This window comes from Colletotrichum chrysophilum (assembly GCF_026319265.1).
Source record: "Colletotrichum chrysophilum strain AFK26 chromosome Unknown scaffold_51, whole genome shotgun sequence".
Taxonomy (NCBI): Eukaryota; Fungi; Ascomycota; class Sordariomycetes; order Glomerellales; family Glomerellaceae; genus Colletotrichum; species Colletotrichum chrysophilum.
Genome location: NW_026517338.1, coordinates 176,006 through 194,906, shown reverse-complemented (window position 1 = coordinate 194,906; position 18,901 = coordinate 176,006). Strand labels below are relative to the sequence as shown.

Below are 18,901 nucleotides of genomic sequence, written 5' to 3'. Positions count from 1 at the left end.
GGTGTACGGGTACCAATCTAGTGCAGGGCTGGACAGTGCCTAACTGGAGTCCCGGATACCCAAAGTGCCATTCCCGGTGTGGGTAAACCAGGAACCACCTGCCATCTCCACCAGACCAGACCACACCAGGACCAGACCAGCCCCGGACCTGACCGGGAACCTGAACCGACCCGGAAAGACTCGAGAAAGTTTGGAGAGATTGGAGAAGACCAGCAGGACAGCAGAAAAAAACACTGGAGAAAAGCTGGAGACTGGTCTGAGGTCTGACCCTTTTTCTGGCTTTTGGCTTTTTGCCTGTGGCCTGTTGTTGCTGCTGCTGCTGCCGTTGTTGCTGTTGTTGCTCCCGGCTGCTGGAAGCTCGGCCAAGCAACACACGTCCCGCCGCCGCCAGTCGCCCGCCCTTGACCTCCTCCCGCAGCGCAGCATCATGCTGCGTCGCTGTTGAGGTTCCGTCACCTCACGCGCCATGACCTCCATCGTCAACGGAGCTCCCCCCGCCCCCAAGCAGATTCGTTTCGTCCACAACCAAGGCCAGCCGCCCTCAAAGAGACGAAGGATCAACGCCGCGTGAGTCATGTCGAGCCCTCTCCCGTTCCCTTTTTCCCCTTCAAGCGCCTCTGCCGCTGCTTGGAGCTATGCCGTCCGTCTTGCGCTGCCAAGGCGTCGCCAGAGCTATAGCTTCCCCCTCTGCGCGTTCTAGCTAACTCCCGCTTCCCAGATGCTTGACCTGTCGCAAGCGAAAGACGAGGTGCGCCGGCGAGCGCCCCGTCTGCTCGACCTGCACCAAGAACGGCCACACGTGCTTGGGCTACAATGAAGTGATTGAGAAGAAGACAGCCGGTGGCGCCATCGCCACCAAGGATCCCCACCAAGACGATGACGACGACGACGAAGACCAAGACGACCACCACCACCGCGACGAGGAGGAACATGTCGAAGAGAAGCACAATTGGAAGACGCCGGACAGCGGCCGACGTCCTTCGGTGACGCACAATCCCGCCGGCGATGCTGCCTCGCGGACGAGCTCAGAAGCGGCGACGGGGCAATCGCCTATCTTTGTGAGGCGATCGTCGGAGAATAGCACACGAGACCACGACCGCCGACGGCCGTCCAACCCGCGAACAACCTCCTTCTCCGACGATGCCCGGAGCACGCAGAGCCGGTCGCCTACGTTGCACCATACCGAACGTCATCGAGTCCCATACTTTCGCTATTTCGGGCCGACGGCCATTGTCCCTGGTTACAAGCAGATGGTGGTCTCTGTCCGGGATCGGAGGAGAAGCACGGGAGGCTCTGCCACATCGCCCAGCTCCGGGTCCAGTATGGTCCAATCGCTGGGGATGGCCATGTCTGGAATGGCGCAGCACGACGAGGAAGTCGCCATTGACGAGGAACTGCCGTTCTACGACCCCAACGATGTTGCGCCCGTCCACCCCCTAATTTTGCACTTGGTCAAGGTCTTCTTCCTCCACCTGGGCTGCAACTATCCGTTCTTGAAAGAGGATAGGTTCACGCAAATGGTCAAGGAAAAGCGCGTAGAGCCTATTCTGGTCGACGCCGTGTGCGCTCTGGCCGCCCGTTTTTCCGATTCACCGCAGCTGGCTCACGGCAAGGACGAGGAAGCATCACATGCTGAGCAAGGCCAGTACTATGCTCAGAGGGCCAAAGCTGCCACAGTCGACACCTTTCCTTGCCCCTCAGTCGGCGCCGTCCAGGCCTTGCTGATGATGGCATACGAAGGCTTCGGCGCCGACCAGGACAGCGCCTTATGGATGTACCTTGGCCTGGCCATCCGCATGGCCGTCGACCTCGGTCTGCAGAAGAGAGTCGGCGTGCAATACCAAGGGGAGAAAGACCCTTGGTACACCCGGCAGTGGGGCAGCGATGTGGGAGATGACGAAGAAGTTCAACCCGACGACAACGGCCTCACCCATGAGGAGCAAGCCGAGGTCGAACAAGAGCGCACCGATACGTTCTGGGCGGTCTTCATTCTTGACCGACTCATCTCTTCTGGAACCGGCCGACCAGTGACATTTCGTGACGATGACTTTGAGCTGGCTTTACCTGTCCCGACTCTTGACCCTACATCAGGCTGGCCGGCCCCCTTGCCAATCGTTATCCAAATCGTCCACCTGTACGGCCGCGCATCTGACGTCCTCAACACCCTCCGCAACTCTAGAGACTTGACCCAAGAAAAATGGGCGAACCTTTCGAAGATAGAGCACGAGTTGACCAGGCTTTACCAAAAGCAGGATCCCAGACTGCACTTCAGCGTTGCCAACTTCAAGACCTACCTCAAAGCCGGCCAGGGGACAAATTTCATCCTTCTCCATTTCTGGTTCCATGCGCTCATCATCATTCTCCACCAGCCTACTCTCTTGAGCCCATTTGGCTCCCTGAACCGTAACCACCAGCTCCTCCCCAACAGCCGTGAACTGTCCATGTCCAGTGCAAAGACGATCGCCGACATACTGGCGTTTGCGGAGCTCATCGACCCCAAGAGCTTCGTCGGGAATCCCTTCACATCACAACCGATGTACATTGCCGCATGTGCCTTTCTCATGGAGTCCATTGCCAATGCGTCGAATCCTACGTCGCGAGAAACGTCTCCGCCACCTGATACGAAGACGGAGGGCCACAGGCCGAGGGCTGAGCAGAAGCCGACGACGAAGCACTCTCTGCTTGCATCCGCGGCTAATCAGAACTACTCGCGATGCTATAAATCACTGCAGCAGCTGCACAAATACTGGGGCGGCATCAAATACATCCTGACAGCACTCGACCAAAAGTCCAAGGGCATCTGGGACTGCGAGACGTATACCAACGAGGAATACGAAAGCACCAAGATCCCACGGCGCGGATCCATCAGCGGCCGCTTCCCGACCTCCCCGAATATGCCACCGATTGCGTGGTCACTGACGGGCACAACCAATTCTCCCCCTAGCCTTACGCTCATGTACCAAAACATGCAGGGCGCGTCTGGTCACCAAACTTTTACGCAGTCCCATTCCAACATGCCAAACTCTGCTCCCACGCCGCCCGGGAACATGATTTACGACCCCATCCGCCAAAGTCTTCCCGAACCTCCACCACACTCCATCTTCGCAACGGTGCTGCCGCAAGCCGCAACATCGGCCATGCGCCACACTTCAAGACCCAATAGATCACAACGCCTGTCGAACTCTTCGATGGGCAGCCCACATAGACCGCATATACGTTTCGACAACATGGGCAGAGACATGCCATCGTCACCAGCAACGGCGGGCATGCTCGCAGCGACTTCCGCGCCACAACAAACCTCATACACGCCCACGTCGCAGAATTCGTCAAATTACGAACAGAATGTGATACCCTCCGTCTCGCCGGGCGGTATGCAGCACGACGGCATGCCTTCGCAGCACCACCACATGTCGCAACAGGCCATGTACGATTCAGCGTTTCCCAACGGGACGTATTCGTACTTTGGGCAGGATATGAGACCCATCACGGAGATTGTCACGTTTGACCAGCCGATTGACATTGGGTCGCTGGGCTTGCCGGACGAGATGATGCCGCAGTCGTGGCTGGAGTACTTGCCGGGCGATGTTTTGAGCAGCTTCTTTGAGAATAACGACGTGGACCCGGGGAGCTGAGGGTGATTTACACGGGGATATATACCAAACTCTTATAGGGGCTTTTACATCGTATCGTGTCGCACAGTTCCAGGACATTTATGATACCATTATTCTGGATTTTGTACAGGAAGGGGGTAACTGGTGTTTGGTCGGGTGAGGAAGGTGTTTGGTTGGATGGGGAAAAGGGTAGCTAGTTTGTTTGTTAGTGTGTTATAATTTCACGGCCTATTCATGATGTCAACTTGGAATAAGGTGATGTGTGACGATCTTCCTCGTAATGAAAGTGAAATGGTGAAAGAGGTCGATTTAGGACGTAACACAACGTGTACAGGCCGTAGAGGTTCAAACGGTACGGAATTGACACTGTGAATCTATTGAAACCGAGCTACTTCTCAAACGCAAAGCCTGATCTCGGTGGACTATACGAAACTGGCGAAATCAGGTGAACTACCCTTTCCGGAGTTGCCAAATTCATCTAGTCGGCCAGAACAGTCACATCAGTTTCTGCCGTTCTACAACAGATTTGTGTTGCGAGAGACGATTATCTGTCCTCGAGTTCGCTGTCGTCCGCCGAACGATGGCCCCGCCGAGAAGACCTTATCAATCTGACGGCGTCAAGGAGTTGAGTTCTTGATCGGATAGACCAGGTCGTGGAGAGCATTGAAAATCCGCTCATCATCGGGTCCTTTGACATATCGCCTCCCACAAGCTTGCTCAGCTTCGTGCGTATGGTGGGCACACAGATCGAGCGTGGCCTTAGGTTTGTTTTCCAATGTAACCCATCCCTGAGTGCAAGGCGGATCCTCTCCTTGAGAAACACAGACGAAGATGGTGTCAAATATCTGGAGACAAGTTGGTCTATTGCTTGGACGTGACACGAGCTTGAAGCCGTGGTCTGACGATGCCACCGCAATGCTCCAGTCGCCTGAGATGATGACTCTTTTGAACTCATCGTATGCTTTTCTCCGGTCTCGCTTTGTGACTCCCGGGATGGCAATACAAATGGCTTTCCATCTCAAGTCATGCCGGAGGGACCGGCAGGTACCGATTTCATTCAACAGATCGTAGTCAGACTGACAATCCTCCTTTTCTGCGGCCATTGCAACTTTCGCTTCTTGTGAATAGAATTCAACTGAATTCATGTTGCGATTGCGAAGGGCTCTTTGTAGTTTGCTGCGCCAGCCATCGATTGTATACTCGTGACCACCCACGCAGCTCTCGTGTAGACCAGAGACCCAACGTGCAAACTTGAATGACGATGATCCGCCGATCTCCAGGATGGTGTCGATAATGTCCATGCCATACATAGTATGAACTTCATGAATGCATAGTCTGTCTGAATTGGACCGCGTCTCGTGAGTATCGGATGTTTCTTTTCTTAGCTTAAGGACAGCCATTTTGGCGAAAAGCCGCAACCAAGTTCGATGAGTCGCGGAGTAGCCCGATCCAGAGAGTAATGTTATTAAGTCCTCATATAAAATCTTCTCTGTGTGAGTTATGTTCCACTGGGGTTGCCAGACCTGCCACTCTAGATCTGGTCTTGGTGGCCACATCGGTCCCCCCCACGCAGCGAATTCACTGACGAGGCTCACCAGATCTTCGTGCGGGTTCTCTTCCTGGGTATATCCTTCGTGCTCTATAATAAATCGATGGCAATGTCTAGTTGGAAGAAGTTGCTCTAGGATTTCGGGTCTCAGCTCATGGCCACCGTCTTTCATGGTTGATTTCCGCAGAACGCTTGGTCAACGCTCTCTGAAAATCGCCGAAGTTGAGATAAGTCAAGCAAACTTCTCCCACTTGGTGGTCCCAAGCCTTAAGATCGACGTGAAATGCTGCCAATTCTGATGTCTCTTCTTTAAGCTTCGTACCCAGTAAATGAGTCTTGATCGAGTGGTGGAAAAAGCGGACAGTCTCATCCCCTGCTTCAATATGAACGAGGTTTTCGCACCAACTCGGGAGTCTCTCTGTTCCGTTTATGGTCTGATCCTTGACAGAGGACTCCTGGAGAATTTTCACCCCCAAAGCTTCTCCCAGCTCCCAGCGGGTCACCGGGCGTCGGACGGCTGCCACCCATTTGAAGGTTCTTTGAACGAGATCAACTACTGAAGTCGATTGGGATGAGATAATGCGCCCAAGAGCCCGGTTGAAAGTGTCCGATAACAATCTTGGCAGGATTTCTAGGGCCTTTCGAATGTCGCGATCGGTAGGGCAGCAACAAATGTCCTCTATTGTGAGGAAAACCCATAAGAACCTGCGGGAATTTAATGAAGCCTTCCGGCAAAATAGGGTTCGAGACAACTCGAACTCACATGCCCTCGCCACCAGTCTGGAGTTGATCCACGATTTGATCCATGATACTCTCGTCTCCGAGAACTAGCTGTCCTCTGTCTCGCTTTTGAGTCAGTATCTCCGCAGCATACCGTGCCAGATCAGCATTAGTATCGGCAAGACCTGTTCGCAGGTGGTTGGTGGGCGACAAGGCTCTATCGACTTCTTTTGCCGTGCTCTCTCTGCCTGAGATCAAAATCTTGATACGCCCGCGACCATTGGACATATGCATAAGCTGAGAAAAGCTTTGAAATAAAATGTACTGTTCTTGTGGCGAGCACTGGTCAAGACCATCGATGACCAGGAAGCTCTTGTCGAGCAATGAGATGCTGTGACCAAGCAATAACAGCAGAGAGTTTCGATCAAAACCTGTGGATTCCGACTTTTCTAACATGCTCTTTAAGCTGTCCTGCACTTCACGGCCAGTCAGCGATTGGTATATCAGGCATCGCAGGATCGTATCAGCCAACCGGCTGTTGTCGTCATCGAATCGAATGAAAAGGTATGAAACAGAGGAAGCTGGCTGGGCTTTCTGCAAGAGATGACTGATAACGTTTGCCCTAGTATAGCAAGTCAGATTTTGCCCATATCCCCCGGGGTTTTGTTTTGGTGGCCCTCACGTAAGTAATGTTTTGCCAGAACCAACTAAGATAATGAAGTTTAGCAAAGATTCATCCAGACTGCGGTTTGGGGGTGGCCAACTTTTCCCCGAGATATTGAGGACTCGAGAGTCTATACTCTCGTACCAGTCCTGAAATTCGCTCGTGCTGAAAATCCACTCTGCGGTTTCTCGATGAATTTTGCCACGGGCATGACTGAACGCTAATTCGTAGTCATACGAGGAGAGCTTGAGTAATAACGAGCTCCATTTTCGTTCTAAAGCAATTTTGTCAGTCATACGAGATGCAAGTGCAATCTCAGTATGTGCTTGCCTTTCTCTTGACGCTGAAGCCTGCGGCTATCATCTTGGGCTTTGGCGAGGGCTGCTTGACCCTTGACGAGCTCTGCCCTCTTGCGGATCTCAGCAATACTCGGTCCAATTTCTGACTCGAAAGATCTTGTGATGGCAGCCAACGCTTATTGTGGCCCTAAGGAAGAATCTTAGTATACCTGATACTGGGCCGGGAGGTTTGTCAATTGCTCACACGTGCGTCGTGTTGATGATATGACTTGAGTACAGCAAGAAATAATAGCCGTATGAAAATCATAGATTGAGTCTCTCAGGGAAAGAGAGTCTGGAAACAATATCTGGTACTCCTTGAACTGAGGAGTCAATGCGTCAAACCCATCCAGGAGATCCGAGAACGTCTGGAAGAACGAAGTGAAGTTCGCGAGCACCTGCTGGGTCAGCTACGTCGGAAGTTTCAGTCTACCAGGAAGAGAACAAACAGTAAATGCGAGTCTCACGGACCCCCAGACTAGAGCAGCGATTTCTGGATTTGATGACACGTAGGTGTCCACAACCTGAGAGAACTGCTGTACTGTCTGTAAAATCGAATGCAACCTGGTGGCAATGCTTTTCCCCCTGCGATTTGGATCCATAAGGTCGAGCCCGGCAGTAAAAGCGATGACTTGGCTAGGGTCGCGAGAAATGTTCATCTCTACTTTCAATTTTTCGCATTCGTCAGCGGTCAGAACATCGCGGAAGGCATTCAGGGCATTTTCCAGCCTTGTCGGTCTATCGGAGCGAGCCGACAGGGCGTTTGACAGAGGCGCAAGGCTAAGCTCGCCTTCGTTTCGAGGCGACTGCGTGCGATTGCTTGTAGCCATTCTGGAGGCAGCGAGCGTTACGCACCAACTGGCTTCGTGATGAATCTTGAACTGGTGAATGAAAAGATGTCCTCAAGGCATGAGCGCTACTGCGCAGGAGCTGTAGCATTATGTGAAATATTTCTAGCTGGCGACCCTACACGGCGTTCAATGTTTCAATTGGCTTGTGCGAGTGAAACATTCTATCTACTCCAGCATGTTAGCGCTTACAAGGCCCAGTCCATCGCCAGTGGCCACCTCAGGATGAAGGGCCCAATGCAGCCACCCAGGCGTTTCTTACAGTGACGCCTCTAGACCCTTCAGCCCTTGCCCCTGGTGGTTACAGCCACTTGCTACGCATGCAGACGGAGGGTTTTCTTGCCCGCCACAAAGGCCAGTGTTACATTATTTTCTTGACCCAGGTACCTTACATTACACATGCTGAGGCTCTCGTCGTCCTCGCTTTGACTTTATCCTGCACTTGGTTTAAAGTCTGTATAAGTTTTATCATAAAGAGGAGATGACCTGAACCTTTGTGAATACGCTCCAAGGTCGAGCACACCAAAATCCAGGCGGCTGCTGGTGCAGAGCTTGGGAAGACAAGCCGGAGCATCCAAAAGCCGAGAATTGGTGTTAGTAAAATACCCCTCGTGGCTTCTGACAAAAAGGAAAAACTGTGGTGGCACTCCTTTTTCAAAATGAAGTAAAAAACCGCGAGGACTACACTGAAAAACGACGTTAATACGTGGTCAGTGCCTCATCCCTGGAGGACTTCCGTTGGAGTAAAAAATGGCTTAATTAGTCTAATAAGATAGCAAACAAACAATGATTCCGTTGCTCTGATGCCAAGGAAGATCTCAAAATGCCTCGATCAACTCGAATGAAGTCCGTTTCGGAGCCGGATCAATTTCATCCGTTTGCGATAGCCACTGTCAAGGTTCCTCGTCGAAGGGAAGCACCCGATGGCGATTTCGAGTCATGATGGAGGGCAGCTCTGACGCGATTGCCGAGTTGGCCTCTGTTGCGAAAGACGGCAAGTTTGTTTCAGGGACGTAAGATATTGCAAGTCAAGTCCTTCAACTTTGCAACGAAAGGCCAGCGACTACCGGATGAATGATCAAGTTGAACAACAGCAACTTGGCGTATGTAGAGGATTAGGTAATTAGCAAAAAGTGAATTGGTTTTTAGACTCTAAAGTGGCCATCCCATGTCCCGGTGACGACACTGGAGGACAAACACATGGGCGAATGGAGCCCGCTAAGTGGACAGTGGGTCCGGTCGATTGAGGTTTTGTGTGTGAAAAACTTGGACCTTGACTGGACTGCGCGGAAAGCCCGCGCGGGTGAACCTTGGCCGACCAATAATCAGCCACGCAGAGATTTTTCCGAGAGGCCGAACGCCCAGAGCTCCCCCCTGTATTTTCTTAGCAGAGAGACAGCCTTGGGGGAAGACAGCACAGAGCAGCCAACCAGAGGATGGCTCGTGCGCCGCTGGTCCTTGCGCAATCGCAATCGCGGGTACCCGAGTAATCCCGAGCCAATCTTTTCCGCTCCAAAGGACAAGTTCCCAGTTTGGCGGGCGGTTGTTCCAGCCGCGGCGCCGCTACCTCTAAAAAAAGGCCTCACAAAAATTTCCCCGTTCCTCCCAGACAACAACACAAAAGTTCTTCTCTTTCCCACCCCTCCAAAAAAAACACCACCTCACGATCCCGTTGCGCGGCACTTCGTGATCTCTTCTCCCCACTCAATCCTTTTGTCCATTTCTCTTTGGTCCAATTCCTCACCACACATTCACAATGGCTTCCGCTAAGGTTGACGCTGTCGTCGAGAAGGCCAAGGCCAACGCCCCCGGCCAGCTTTCCGGCGTTGCCCTCTACTCCAGATTCGCCCTTGCCGGCGCTGTCTGCTGCTCCGTCACCCACGGTGCCCTCACCCCCGTCGATGTGTAGGTTCAATCCTTCTTCCCAGTCCGCCATATCGAATCCCGTCCGGCGGTCTGCGAGGTTTCACAAGGCAATCCGACGCAAGAAAATTTCGCACGCCATTGCCGAGGGAGCTCCGTCGACACCGCGCCAATGGATACGGACATGGGCAACCACGGCTCTATGCCAATTGGCACGCAGAGGCTGACATTTGGAACAGCGTCAAGACCAGAATCCAGCTTGACCCCGCCACCTACAACCGCGGTCTGATCGGTGGCTTCCGCCAGGTTATCCAGCAGGAGGGTGCCGGCGCCCTGCTTACCGGTGTCGGCCCGACCTTCGCTGGTTACTTCCTCCAGGGTGCTCTGAAGTTCGGTGGATACGAGTTCTTCAAGCAGCAGTCCATCAACCTCATCGGCTACGAGAACGCCTCCAACTACCGTACCGGTGTTTACCTGGCTTCCTCCGCCGCCGCCGAGTTCTTCGCTGATATCGCCCTCTGCCCCCTCGAGGCCACCCGTATCCGTCTCGTCTCTGAGCCCACCTATGCTTCCGGTCTCGTCTCCGGCTTCAGCAAGATGCTCTCCAACGAGGGTGTCGGTGCCTTCTACGCTGGATTCGGCCCCATTCTGTTCAAGCAGTAAGTTCTTCCTTCCCATGTCCGAGCAGCCAGAGGCAAGCTCCGACTATGCTATATATAGTGTAGGCGACAGAAGAGCTGACATGTGAACCCCGCAGGATCCCTTACACTATGTCCAAGTTCGTCGTCTACGAGAAGGTCGCCGAGGCCATCTACAGCGCGTACCCCAAGAAGGACATGTCCGACGGTGCCCAGACCTTTGTCAACCTTGGCTCTGGTCTAATTGCCGGTTTCGCCGCCGCCATCGTCTCCCAGCCCGCCGACACCATGCTTTCCAAGATCAACAAGACCAAGGGTGAGCCCGGTGAGGGCACCACCTCCCGTCTCATCAAGATCGGAAAGGAGCTCGGTATCCGCGGCTCCTACGCCGGTATCGGTGCCCGTCTCTTCATGGTCGGTACCCTCACTGCCTTCCAGTTCGGTATCTACGGTGACCTGAAGAAGGCCCTCGGTGCCACCGGCGGTGTCGAGATCTCTGCCGCCAAATAAATTGGTCGAGCTCGATAACGTGGGGGGAAGACTGGGGTAGGGTTGTGTGTCGGGGAAGAGTAGAGAAACAGAGAAAGAAGGGCGCTGGTTTTCTGGATGAGGACTAATGATTGTTTCCTCCTCCCCATGAACCCTGGGAAAAGTTTGGGTTTTTTCTTTTGTCCAGGGCCACGGTAATGGCGGGAAAGACGATGCAACATGATATCCTCGGCCCGAACACACCACCAGCACACAACATCAACAACTCGCGCAATAGACTCCATTGGGGGCCGATCCGAAGCGCGCAACATCGCATTGGCCCGCAAAACCTCTTGTTTTATCCGTCAACAAGAACTCCTTTGGGTGGGAAATGGGAAATCTTTTCAAAACACACCGACACCAATTGCCTATCATAGAAAGCATAGAGCATGATACATGAAAAGATGGGCTGAGGCCCCGCCAAAGGGTTGTATAATAGTCGCTTTGTAGCTTGCAATCATAGACCGGGAGTTTGGACCTCTCATGATGTGTTCGTATTGCAGTGACGTGATGTTTCTCGGGACAGAGCCATGAAAGTCTAGGCCAGTACGAATCCATCAACAGCCCAGCTTGAGAAGAACACGGCACTATCGAATGGTCTACGGATATGAGGGGTCCGCAATTGACTTCGCCGTCAAAGCGGCCCGGCAACGGCTCATGCAGCATGGACGTTGAAGCGCCCCTCCATATTCCTTATCGGACGAGGGGCGGTCACCGACATTTGACCCCCTGGAGACAGCGTCCGGGCGAGCAGACGGCGGGAGCCCGGGATGACGTCAAACGACGCCATCATCGAGGGTTGAGATCAAGTGTCAAGACCCTGAGAATACCAGAAAACTGTTTTCACGAGGGAAAATTGAGAAAATATTCTATTCAAAGAACATCTCAATGATACTTTTTGTGAATAGAAAAACCAAAAGGAACACTGGGGTCGTCTGCATGCCTGCAAGTCGTCGTGGTCATTTTTCGTTACCCCAGAAGTTGCCCAATTGGGCGCCAACCAGAAACAGGCGTGGTTGGTTGGGCGGGGACGCTTGCAGCTCCACCGGCCGCTTCACCCGGGCAACGCGGTGTAAACAAAAGAGCTCCGACCAGCCACTCCCGCAGCTGCCAATGCTGCAGGAACTCCAATCCAACCGTTTCCTGTGCAGTTAGCCCACCTGGCAGAGGCGAGAGAAGAGCTTGACCAACCACCGCGGGACAGCGCAGCACATATATGCAACCCCCGAAGGATTAAGTCAACAAAGGACACACATACCACACGCACCACGCACCAGACTCATATCACTCACTCGCATATACACTACCTCCACATACGCATACCATTGCCCAGAGGCAGGCAAGCTCCTTGTTCTGTTTCTCTTCTCTGGCATTTTGTGATATTCTCAGCGCTGGCTACGAACGATTTACGAAAAAAAAACCCTGAAGATCCTCTCCCATTAGCGAGACAGGACACCGGTTGCTCCCTCGACCCCACGCTGCCCGTCCCGAGCCGGCATAAACAGACAAGACTCTTGACCGCTCTTCACACTCGCACAAAACAAGAGACACACACCTCCCACCCGACTGCGTTCTTCCCGGCAACCCTTGAGGGAACGCAGAAAACCCGCTTTTAATCTTTCCGCATTTCTCGCTCCTCGTGTGTCGTGCAGCATCTAGCATAGCAGTTAGATGCCACGACCCGGGCCAAAACCCGAAGATTTGGAGTTTGAGATCCATGTTGATCCGTCTTACTTGAGCGAACATCCGATGGCCGCCGACGACGAGGTCCCCACCAAGGTCGAGGAAGAGAAGAAGGCCGACGAGGTCAAGACGGAAGATACCGAGGTGAAGGAGGATACACCAGCTGCTGAGGCCACGAAGGAGGCTGAAGAGAAGGAGGAGACGGCTGCTGAGGCTGCTACGGAGAAGCCGTCAGAAGCTCCCGTCGAGGAGCCCAAGAAAGAGACCGTCAAGGCAGAGACACAAGCAGAGCCTGCTGCTGAAGAGACTCCTACCTCCAGCGAAGATACGACAACGGAAGACGACAAGCCTGAGGCTGAGGAGAGCGTCGAGGCTACTGCGCAAGACGAGCCCGAGCAACCAGACGCCAAATCGGAGGAAGATCTCGCGGAAGAAGTTGCCGCGGAGCTAGCGGCGTCGGAAGGGGCCCAACCGGAGGAGTCTGAGCCCACGCCTGAGCCTCAAGCCGAGGAGGAGAAGCCCGCTCAAGAAGAATCCGAAGCCGAGCCGGTAGCAGCGGCTGAAGCTGACAAGGCGGCTACCCCTGAGCCTGAAATCACGTCCGACGAGCTGGCAAAGGAAGTGGAGGAGGAATTGGCGGCTGCGGCGGCTGAATCCACCCCGGCTGTCGTTGTCGAAGAGGTCGAGGACGACAACACGGAGCCTGCTGCGGTACGCGAAGCAAGCCGCTCTTCGTCTTCGATGCGCCGTGCTTCCGGCCAGACTGAAGCTCTCATTCAAGCGGCCGCAAAGGAGGTTCTCGAAAGACTGGAGGCCCAGACCATGGAGACCATTCGCAACCGGTCACACTCTCCCCGCGATTCCATGGGATCGACAAATAACGGCACTGAAATCCACTACGACACAAGATCTGACACAACCCGGGGTGAATCACACGACAGAAGGTCAGACGTCACCCATCGTGATTCTTGGGCTTCCCGGTCTCAAGCCAGCTATCACGATAGTCCCCGTGAAAGCCGCCGTGAATCCCGCCAGAGCCGGCGGGGAAGACACAGCCGACGCGACAGCGACGTCCGGCCTGCGCCGATGCACGTCGAGGACGGCGGCGATAGCTCCTCCCAGCACGGTGGTGACTCTGATGTGTTCAGTGATCGCAGCGCTCGCAGCTCGATGGGTTCGTTCGACGGTGGTCACATGGATCACCACCACAAGGACATGGAATGGCGCTCGTCGAAGCGGTCTTCGGCCATGTCCGATATCTCCATGTCTGACATCTCCCACTACGACCGTGAGGAGTTCGTGCCCACCATCCGCGGCTCTCAGAGGATGCCCTTCCGCACGCCTTCTGATGTGAAGGCCATGCAGTACTCTTCACCAGCCCCCTCCATCGTTGGATCACCCCGCTCGGCCAAGCGTGGCCAGCTGCCGACTATTTCTCGGCTTGGAAGCCCGACGGTGTCCGCTCAGTATTCTCCAAAGGGCCGCACGACGCCGACACGCCTCAAGGTCAAGAAGGAGCCTGCTCCCCTTGTCTTGCTGCATGTGACTCTTCTCCCTCTCCGCTGGCAGTGGGCTGAGATTCTCGAAAATACACCTTCCGACAACCTTACGGCAGAAGCCAAGAACCTACGTGAGGCCTGGCACCACCTCCATGACCGTGTTGCCGAGACAGTCTGCGAGCGTGGTATCCTGCTGTCCCATCCCCAAGATGACTATGAAATCCTCGAGGAGAGGCTGCTGGAAGCTCTCGACCTCCCCCTCCGCCGCAGGGCACGCGTCCTCGAATGCGGCCACTACATCGGACCCTCCAACGAGTCAACTATGACCGAGGAGATCGACAGCGACGAAGAGGAGTACGACGAGGAGATCCGGAGGCGGAACGCCCTGGCCAAGACCCACTGGTGCCCTACCTGCCGCCACGATATCCGCTACGAGTCCCTCGGCCCCGGCAAGATCTTCCGCATCAAGGTGTACGCCAGCAACGGCCTTATGAGGACCGGCGCCTGGGCCGCCTGCTGGAAGGAGATGGAGCGCGTCGACGTCGAGATCGAGCCCATCGTGACATCCGGCGTTCTTGACGAGCTCGAGCGTCTGGTTATCGCCCAGTCGCAGCAGATGGTCAAGCATGAGAACCCCACGATCATCGAGTCGACCGAGACCGACCACGACGACATGTCCGCGTTTGAGCACGACATGGACGACCACCACCTCGACCGCAGCATGCCCGCGTTGGAGGAGCCGCCCCAGGAGCCCTCCATCATTGGGGAGTCCAACATGATCGAGCCCAACTATGAGGATGAGTCGCATATCCCTGCGTCGTCACCTGCCCCGGCCATGGAGGAGCACCGATCGCCTTCTCCTGAGCCGATGCACCGCCACCATGAGAGTGAAGAGCGCCGTCTTCGTGACGAGGCTCGCATGCGTGAAATCTACGGAGACAGCGCTCCCCCGTCCGCTGAGCCAGAGCACGAGCCCGTTCCAGAGCCGGAGCCGCAAGCTGAGGAGTACAGCCAGAAAGACTACACCCAGACGCCGCCGCCTCAGCAGTCCCGCGAACAACCCCACGAGCACTACCACCAAGAGCAAGAACAACAACACCACCAGTCCCCGCCGCCTCCGTCCAGCCACGGCTTCGACCAGCAACAGAGCCAGCAACGCACCTTCCAGAACGCCGGCTTCGGCGAGCTGCTCCTCGAGGCTGCGCGTGTGTTCATGCAGGACAAGAAGAACCTCGCTATCGTGGTTATGGGCTTGCTGATGCTGTTCATGGTGGTGAAGCCGGCGCCGCGGGAGGTCAAGGAGTGGGACGGCAAGTTTGTCGAGCAGATTAGGCCCGAGGTCCGTATGGATGAGGGGTCGAAGGCTGCTGGTGAGCCGCCCATTATGGAGACGGTTCAGTCCGTGGTTGAGTCGGTTACTGAGTCGATTGTTTCTGCCGAGACGCCTGTTGACATTGTCGTGGAGCCTAGTCAGGCTGTTACTGAGGTTGACGAGAAAGCCGAGGCCGCTGAGCCTAGCCAGGATATGCCCGTTTCCGAGCCAACTGCTACGGTAGAGGAGGATACCTCTGAGACCTCTTCTGCGTCCTCTGACGAGCCCTCTCCTTCTGTAGTTGAGGGTTTAGAGGAGTCTGAGCAGGAGGTCGAGGAGGGTGCTGAGGAGCCGACGCCCTCGCCTGAGCCTACTCCTTCGCCGCTTGACGAGTCTGAAAGCCAGTCGCACGTCGCCGTGCACCAGACCATCACCACCAGGGAGGTTGTCCGGATCATGGAGACCGTCACCGAGACTATCAAGGCGTTTGTCACTGAGACGGAGGTTGTCAAGACGGAGCCTACGGCCAGTGTTGCGCCTGAGGCCGAGAGCGAGGAGGGAGATGAGGCTCAGGTTGAGGAGGAGGAAGAGGAGCCTGTTGAGGGCGCCGCTGCCGAGGAGACTATCGTTGAGGACGAGATGTCTGCACAGGCTACCAAGACCGAAGAGGAGCAGGCCGCTGAGACCGTTGCCCCTACCGAAGAGCTTGTTGACGAGGCGGTTGTCGAGGAAGAGCCTGCTTCTGAGGAGGCCGAACAGGATGTTGAGCAAGAACAGGAGTCTGAGACGGCGGAGCACGATGAGCTCTGATTTCATACTCTCATGGGCAACAACGAGAATGACGAAGGGCAAGTGGTACATGTGAATGAACAGGAAAGAGATCAATAACTACTGTAAGAGATATGAAGGATGGCTTTTACGAGGAACAGACGTCCCGGCAAACACGTTTTCGAGGGAGACCTTTCTGTTGTCTTTTTTTTGATGATGCAGCACCATAGCGCAGCACAGCACAGCACAGCGAACCTGCGAAAAGAAGACTTGCTTTTTAATGTTGCTTTGGTTTTAGTGTTGGAAATGTAGATAGATGGTTACATGTTACAGATGGGCCGGCTTTTGGGTTGTGTCTATGATGAATTGAATGTTATTAATTAATGTGCTTAACTTCCGTTCCTTGTGTGTTTGTCATGCCGTTTCCCTCTGTATTGATAAACTAGGCTTTTCCCCATTCAGCACCGGGGCTTTCCATCCTTCTCCCAGTCGCAATAAGAGATCCAGACCTGGACAGCCGCAAGTGCCGTTGCTAATGTTCCAGATATGGCGGCTACCATGAGAGCAGCGACGGCACATTTGTATATGTTTGCCTCAGATAGGTTGCGTTTGACATGTGTACCCCACCAGTTCACAGGCGTCGGGTCTCTGACCTCCTCTAACAGCTGAGAGAGCTGCGGGGCCCAGTACGGGTACCGCTGATATAGCTCACGGATTCGTTTCGGAGGGTCATCGTATCCCAGTGTAGACCATTGCCGGGAAGGTTTGAGGAGGCTCTTTCTGTGTTCTTCTGGCGCATGGCGATGAACCCAGCGTTTCGAAAACCTGTGAGACCTGGGATCGTTCACTGACGGAAACAGCAAGTTCAAGGTTGCCAATGTCTCCATGATGAGTAGTGGTGGTAGGTAGCCGCTAATTGTGTCAGTTGATTATTGCTTACGCTCGTATGAAAACTTACCGGCTCAAGGCTTCAGTTGGGGAATGAGTAGGGGTCTGGTTCGAGACAGAGAGGCCGCTGAGACTGTCCTCAAGAAAGCCCCGATCTGAAAATAGATACAATATTTTGAACCTTTTTCCGATGTGAAGGTACAGATGGTCCGACAGGATATTGGTAGACCGAATCTTGATGCTTGCACGCTTCCTCAATACCTTGGCTCGGACGTTGTTGATGTCGATAGGTTGAACAGAACCGGACTCGGGCGACGGCTTGTAAACGCGCTCGACAAACTCCGCAAGCGTTTCTTGGTTGCGCCATTGGAATGGAATGCAGCTTTCGACCTCTTCGGGGAGTTCACATCCTATCCTGAGCTTCTTGTATACAGCCGAATCAAGAGCCTCCAATGTTGTTATGTCATGATGCTGGTGGATTACTTCCTCTCTTCGAGAAGTCGGCTGGGCCTTTAGTATATTGAAGGCTACTCGCTCTTCCTCTGACCAGAGTGTTGAAAACTTTTCGTCCATGATGACACCGTTGATGTCTTGATCACCGTTTACGTGGAGCTGATTGTCGCACGAGATGTTACTCTGTCCCATCACCGAGCGTTGGAAAAACGAAGATGTAAAATGCATAATAAGTGAGCAATGGACAATTTCTTCCGTCAATAAGGCAGGGGCAAAAGAGCTTGAACTTTGAAACGGCAGCCCGACACCGTAAGGCTTTTCCCAGCCACCACGCCCGCAAGGCTCCCCTCAGTGATGGGGGGCTGGCTACATTTGCAGGCGAAGAATCATTCCAACGCACTTCAATTGGAACTGGTCTGACGCGTCAGCATGTGCCACCCAGTCCGAAGACTTAGCAGCTGAACCTCCCTTACATAGCATACCCACGATCTTTTTGCCAATCAGCGCCCAACATCACCACAGTCTAGGTGCAAATTTCGTCATTCGTCTATGAGACGTTTCACGACATAGCCCCTTTTATCCTACGAAATTCTCCTAATAGGAATAAGGAATTTGAGCCATCTGAATGATAATAAGGTAAGTAGCAACCCATCGGATTTGGTGTGGGCCCTGATGAACGACAAGACGAAGACTTGGTCGCCAATGCTCGAAGCTCAAGAGCTTCTTCTCGTTGCTCATATGTTACACTTCGTTATCAGCGTCATGAATTTGGTTATTATTTGTTTCATAATCATAGTCGTGAAAAAGGTGGCCTCTGGTCATGAGCATGTCCCAAATGGCAATGAACTGCCTGACGGAGAGGCCCCGGGCGACACTCCTCCGCAAAGCGGTGGCTGGGGAGGGGATGTGGCGACGTCTGCGGCCTCCGACAATACTCGCAGACATGAGGAGCAAGCTGATTTCCCACAGAGGGTAAATGAAAGCAGCAGCAATACCGACACCAATCTTGCAGTCGCAGCCTTGGAACAGGTCTCTGAACCTAGCAACAGTCTCCCAGACCAAGGACATTCCAGGTATGAATTATCAACGAGAGTCGCTGGGGTAGCGAGCTGACATCTTGTTCACAGTGGGCTTGGTCCACTTGAGACAAATCGAATAAGACAAAGAGTTATCAATGTCGAGGCTCCGCGAGCTGGCAGGCAGCCGCTAGTAGACATTCTCTGGACGCCCGATTTAGTGGACGTGAATCTGGACTGTTTCTTCAGCGATGAAGAAAAGCAATCTCGAGACACCTTCACAAAGCTGATCCGAAAATATCAACACGACATTCTGACCAGTCGTACGGGCAAATTACCCCATATCACGGTGAAATTGGCCCACATACAATCTAGGGCAAAAGCCTTGGAGGGTTTGGATGTACACGGAGAAGTCCGCATCCTCATAGTCGGGCTGCGAACGAAGAAAAGTAGACGACAGTTCCATACGTTCTGGATGCGGCCAGAGAACAAGCATTATGTCCCTTTCAAACTCTGCTATGCT

At 54.0% G+C, this 18,901-nt stretch overlaps 3 protein-coding genes across 3 annotated transcripts; all 3 read left to right on the top strand.

Annotated features, from left to right (window-relative positions):
- Positions 1 to 466: 466 nt before the first annotated feature.
- COL26b_006752 (uncharacterized protein) lies at positions 467 to 3,632 on the top strand (the record flags this gene model as incomplete). Its single annotated transcript, XM_053179564.1, has 2 exons — positions 467 to 567; positions 719 to 3,632. 2 exons carry the CDS (start codon positions 467 to 469, stop codon positions 3,630 to 3,632), a joined length of 3,015 nt encoding a protein of 1,004 aa, XP_053036509.1.
- A 5,854-nt stretch (positions 3,633 to 9,486) lies between these two features.
- Positions 9,487 to 10,741, top strand: MIR1 (mitochondrial phosphate carrier protein; the record flags this gene model as incomplete). Its single annotated transcript, XM_053179563.1, has 3 exons — positions 9,487 to 9,635; positions 9,833 to 10,252; positions 10,351 to 10,741. The coding sequence occupies 3 exons, from the start codon at positions 9,487 to 9,489 to the stop codon at positions 10,739 to 10,741; spliced, it is 960 nt and encodes a 319-aa protein (XP_053036508.1).
- Positions 10,742 to 12,430: 1,689 nt separating this feature from the next.
- COL26b_006750 (uncharacterized protein) lies at positions 12,431 to 16,063 on the top strand (the record flags this gene model as incomplete). The annotated part of the gene is made up of 1 exon (XM_053179562.1): positions 12,431 to 16,063. One exon carries the CDS (start codon positions 12,431 to 12,433, stop codon positions 16,061 to 16,063), a length of 3,633 nt encoding a protein of 1,210 aa, XP_053036507.1.
- Positions 16,064 to 18,901: the final 2,838 nt, after the last annotated feature.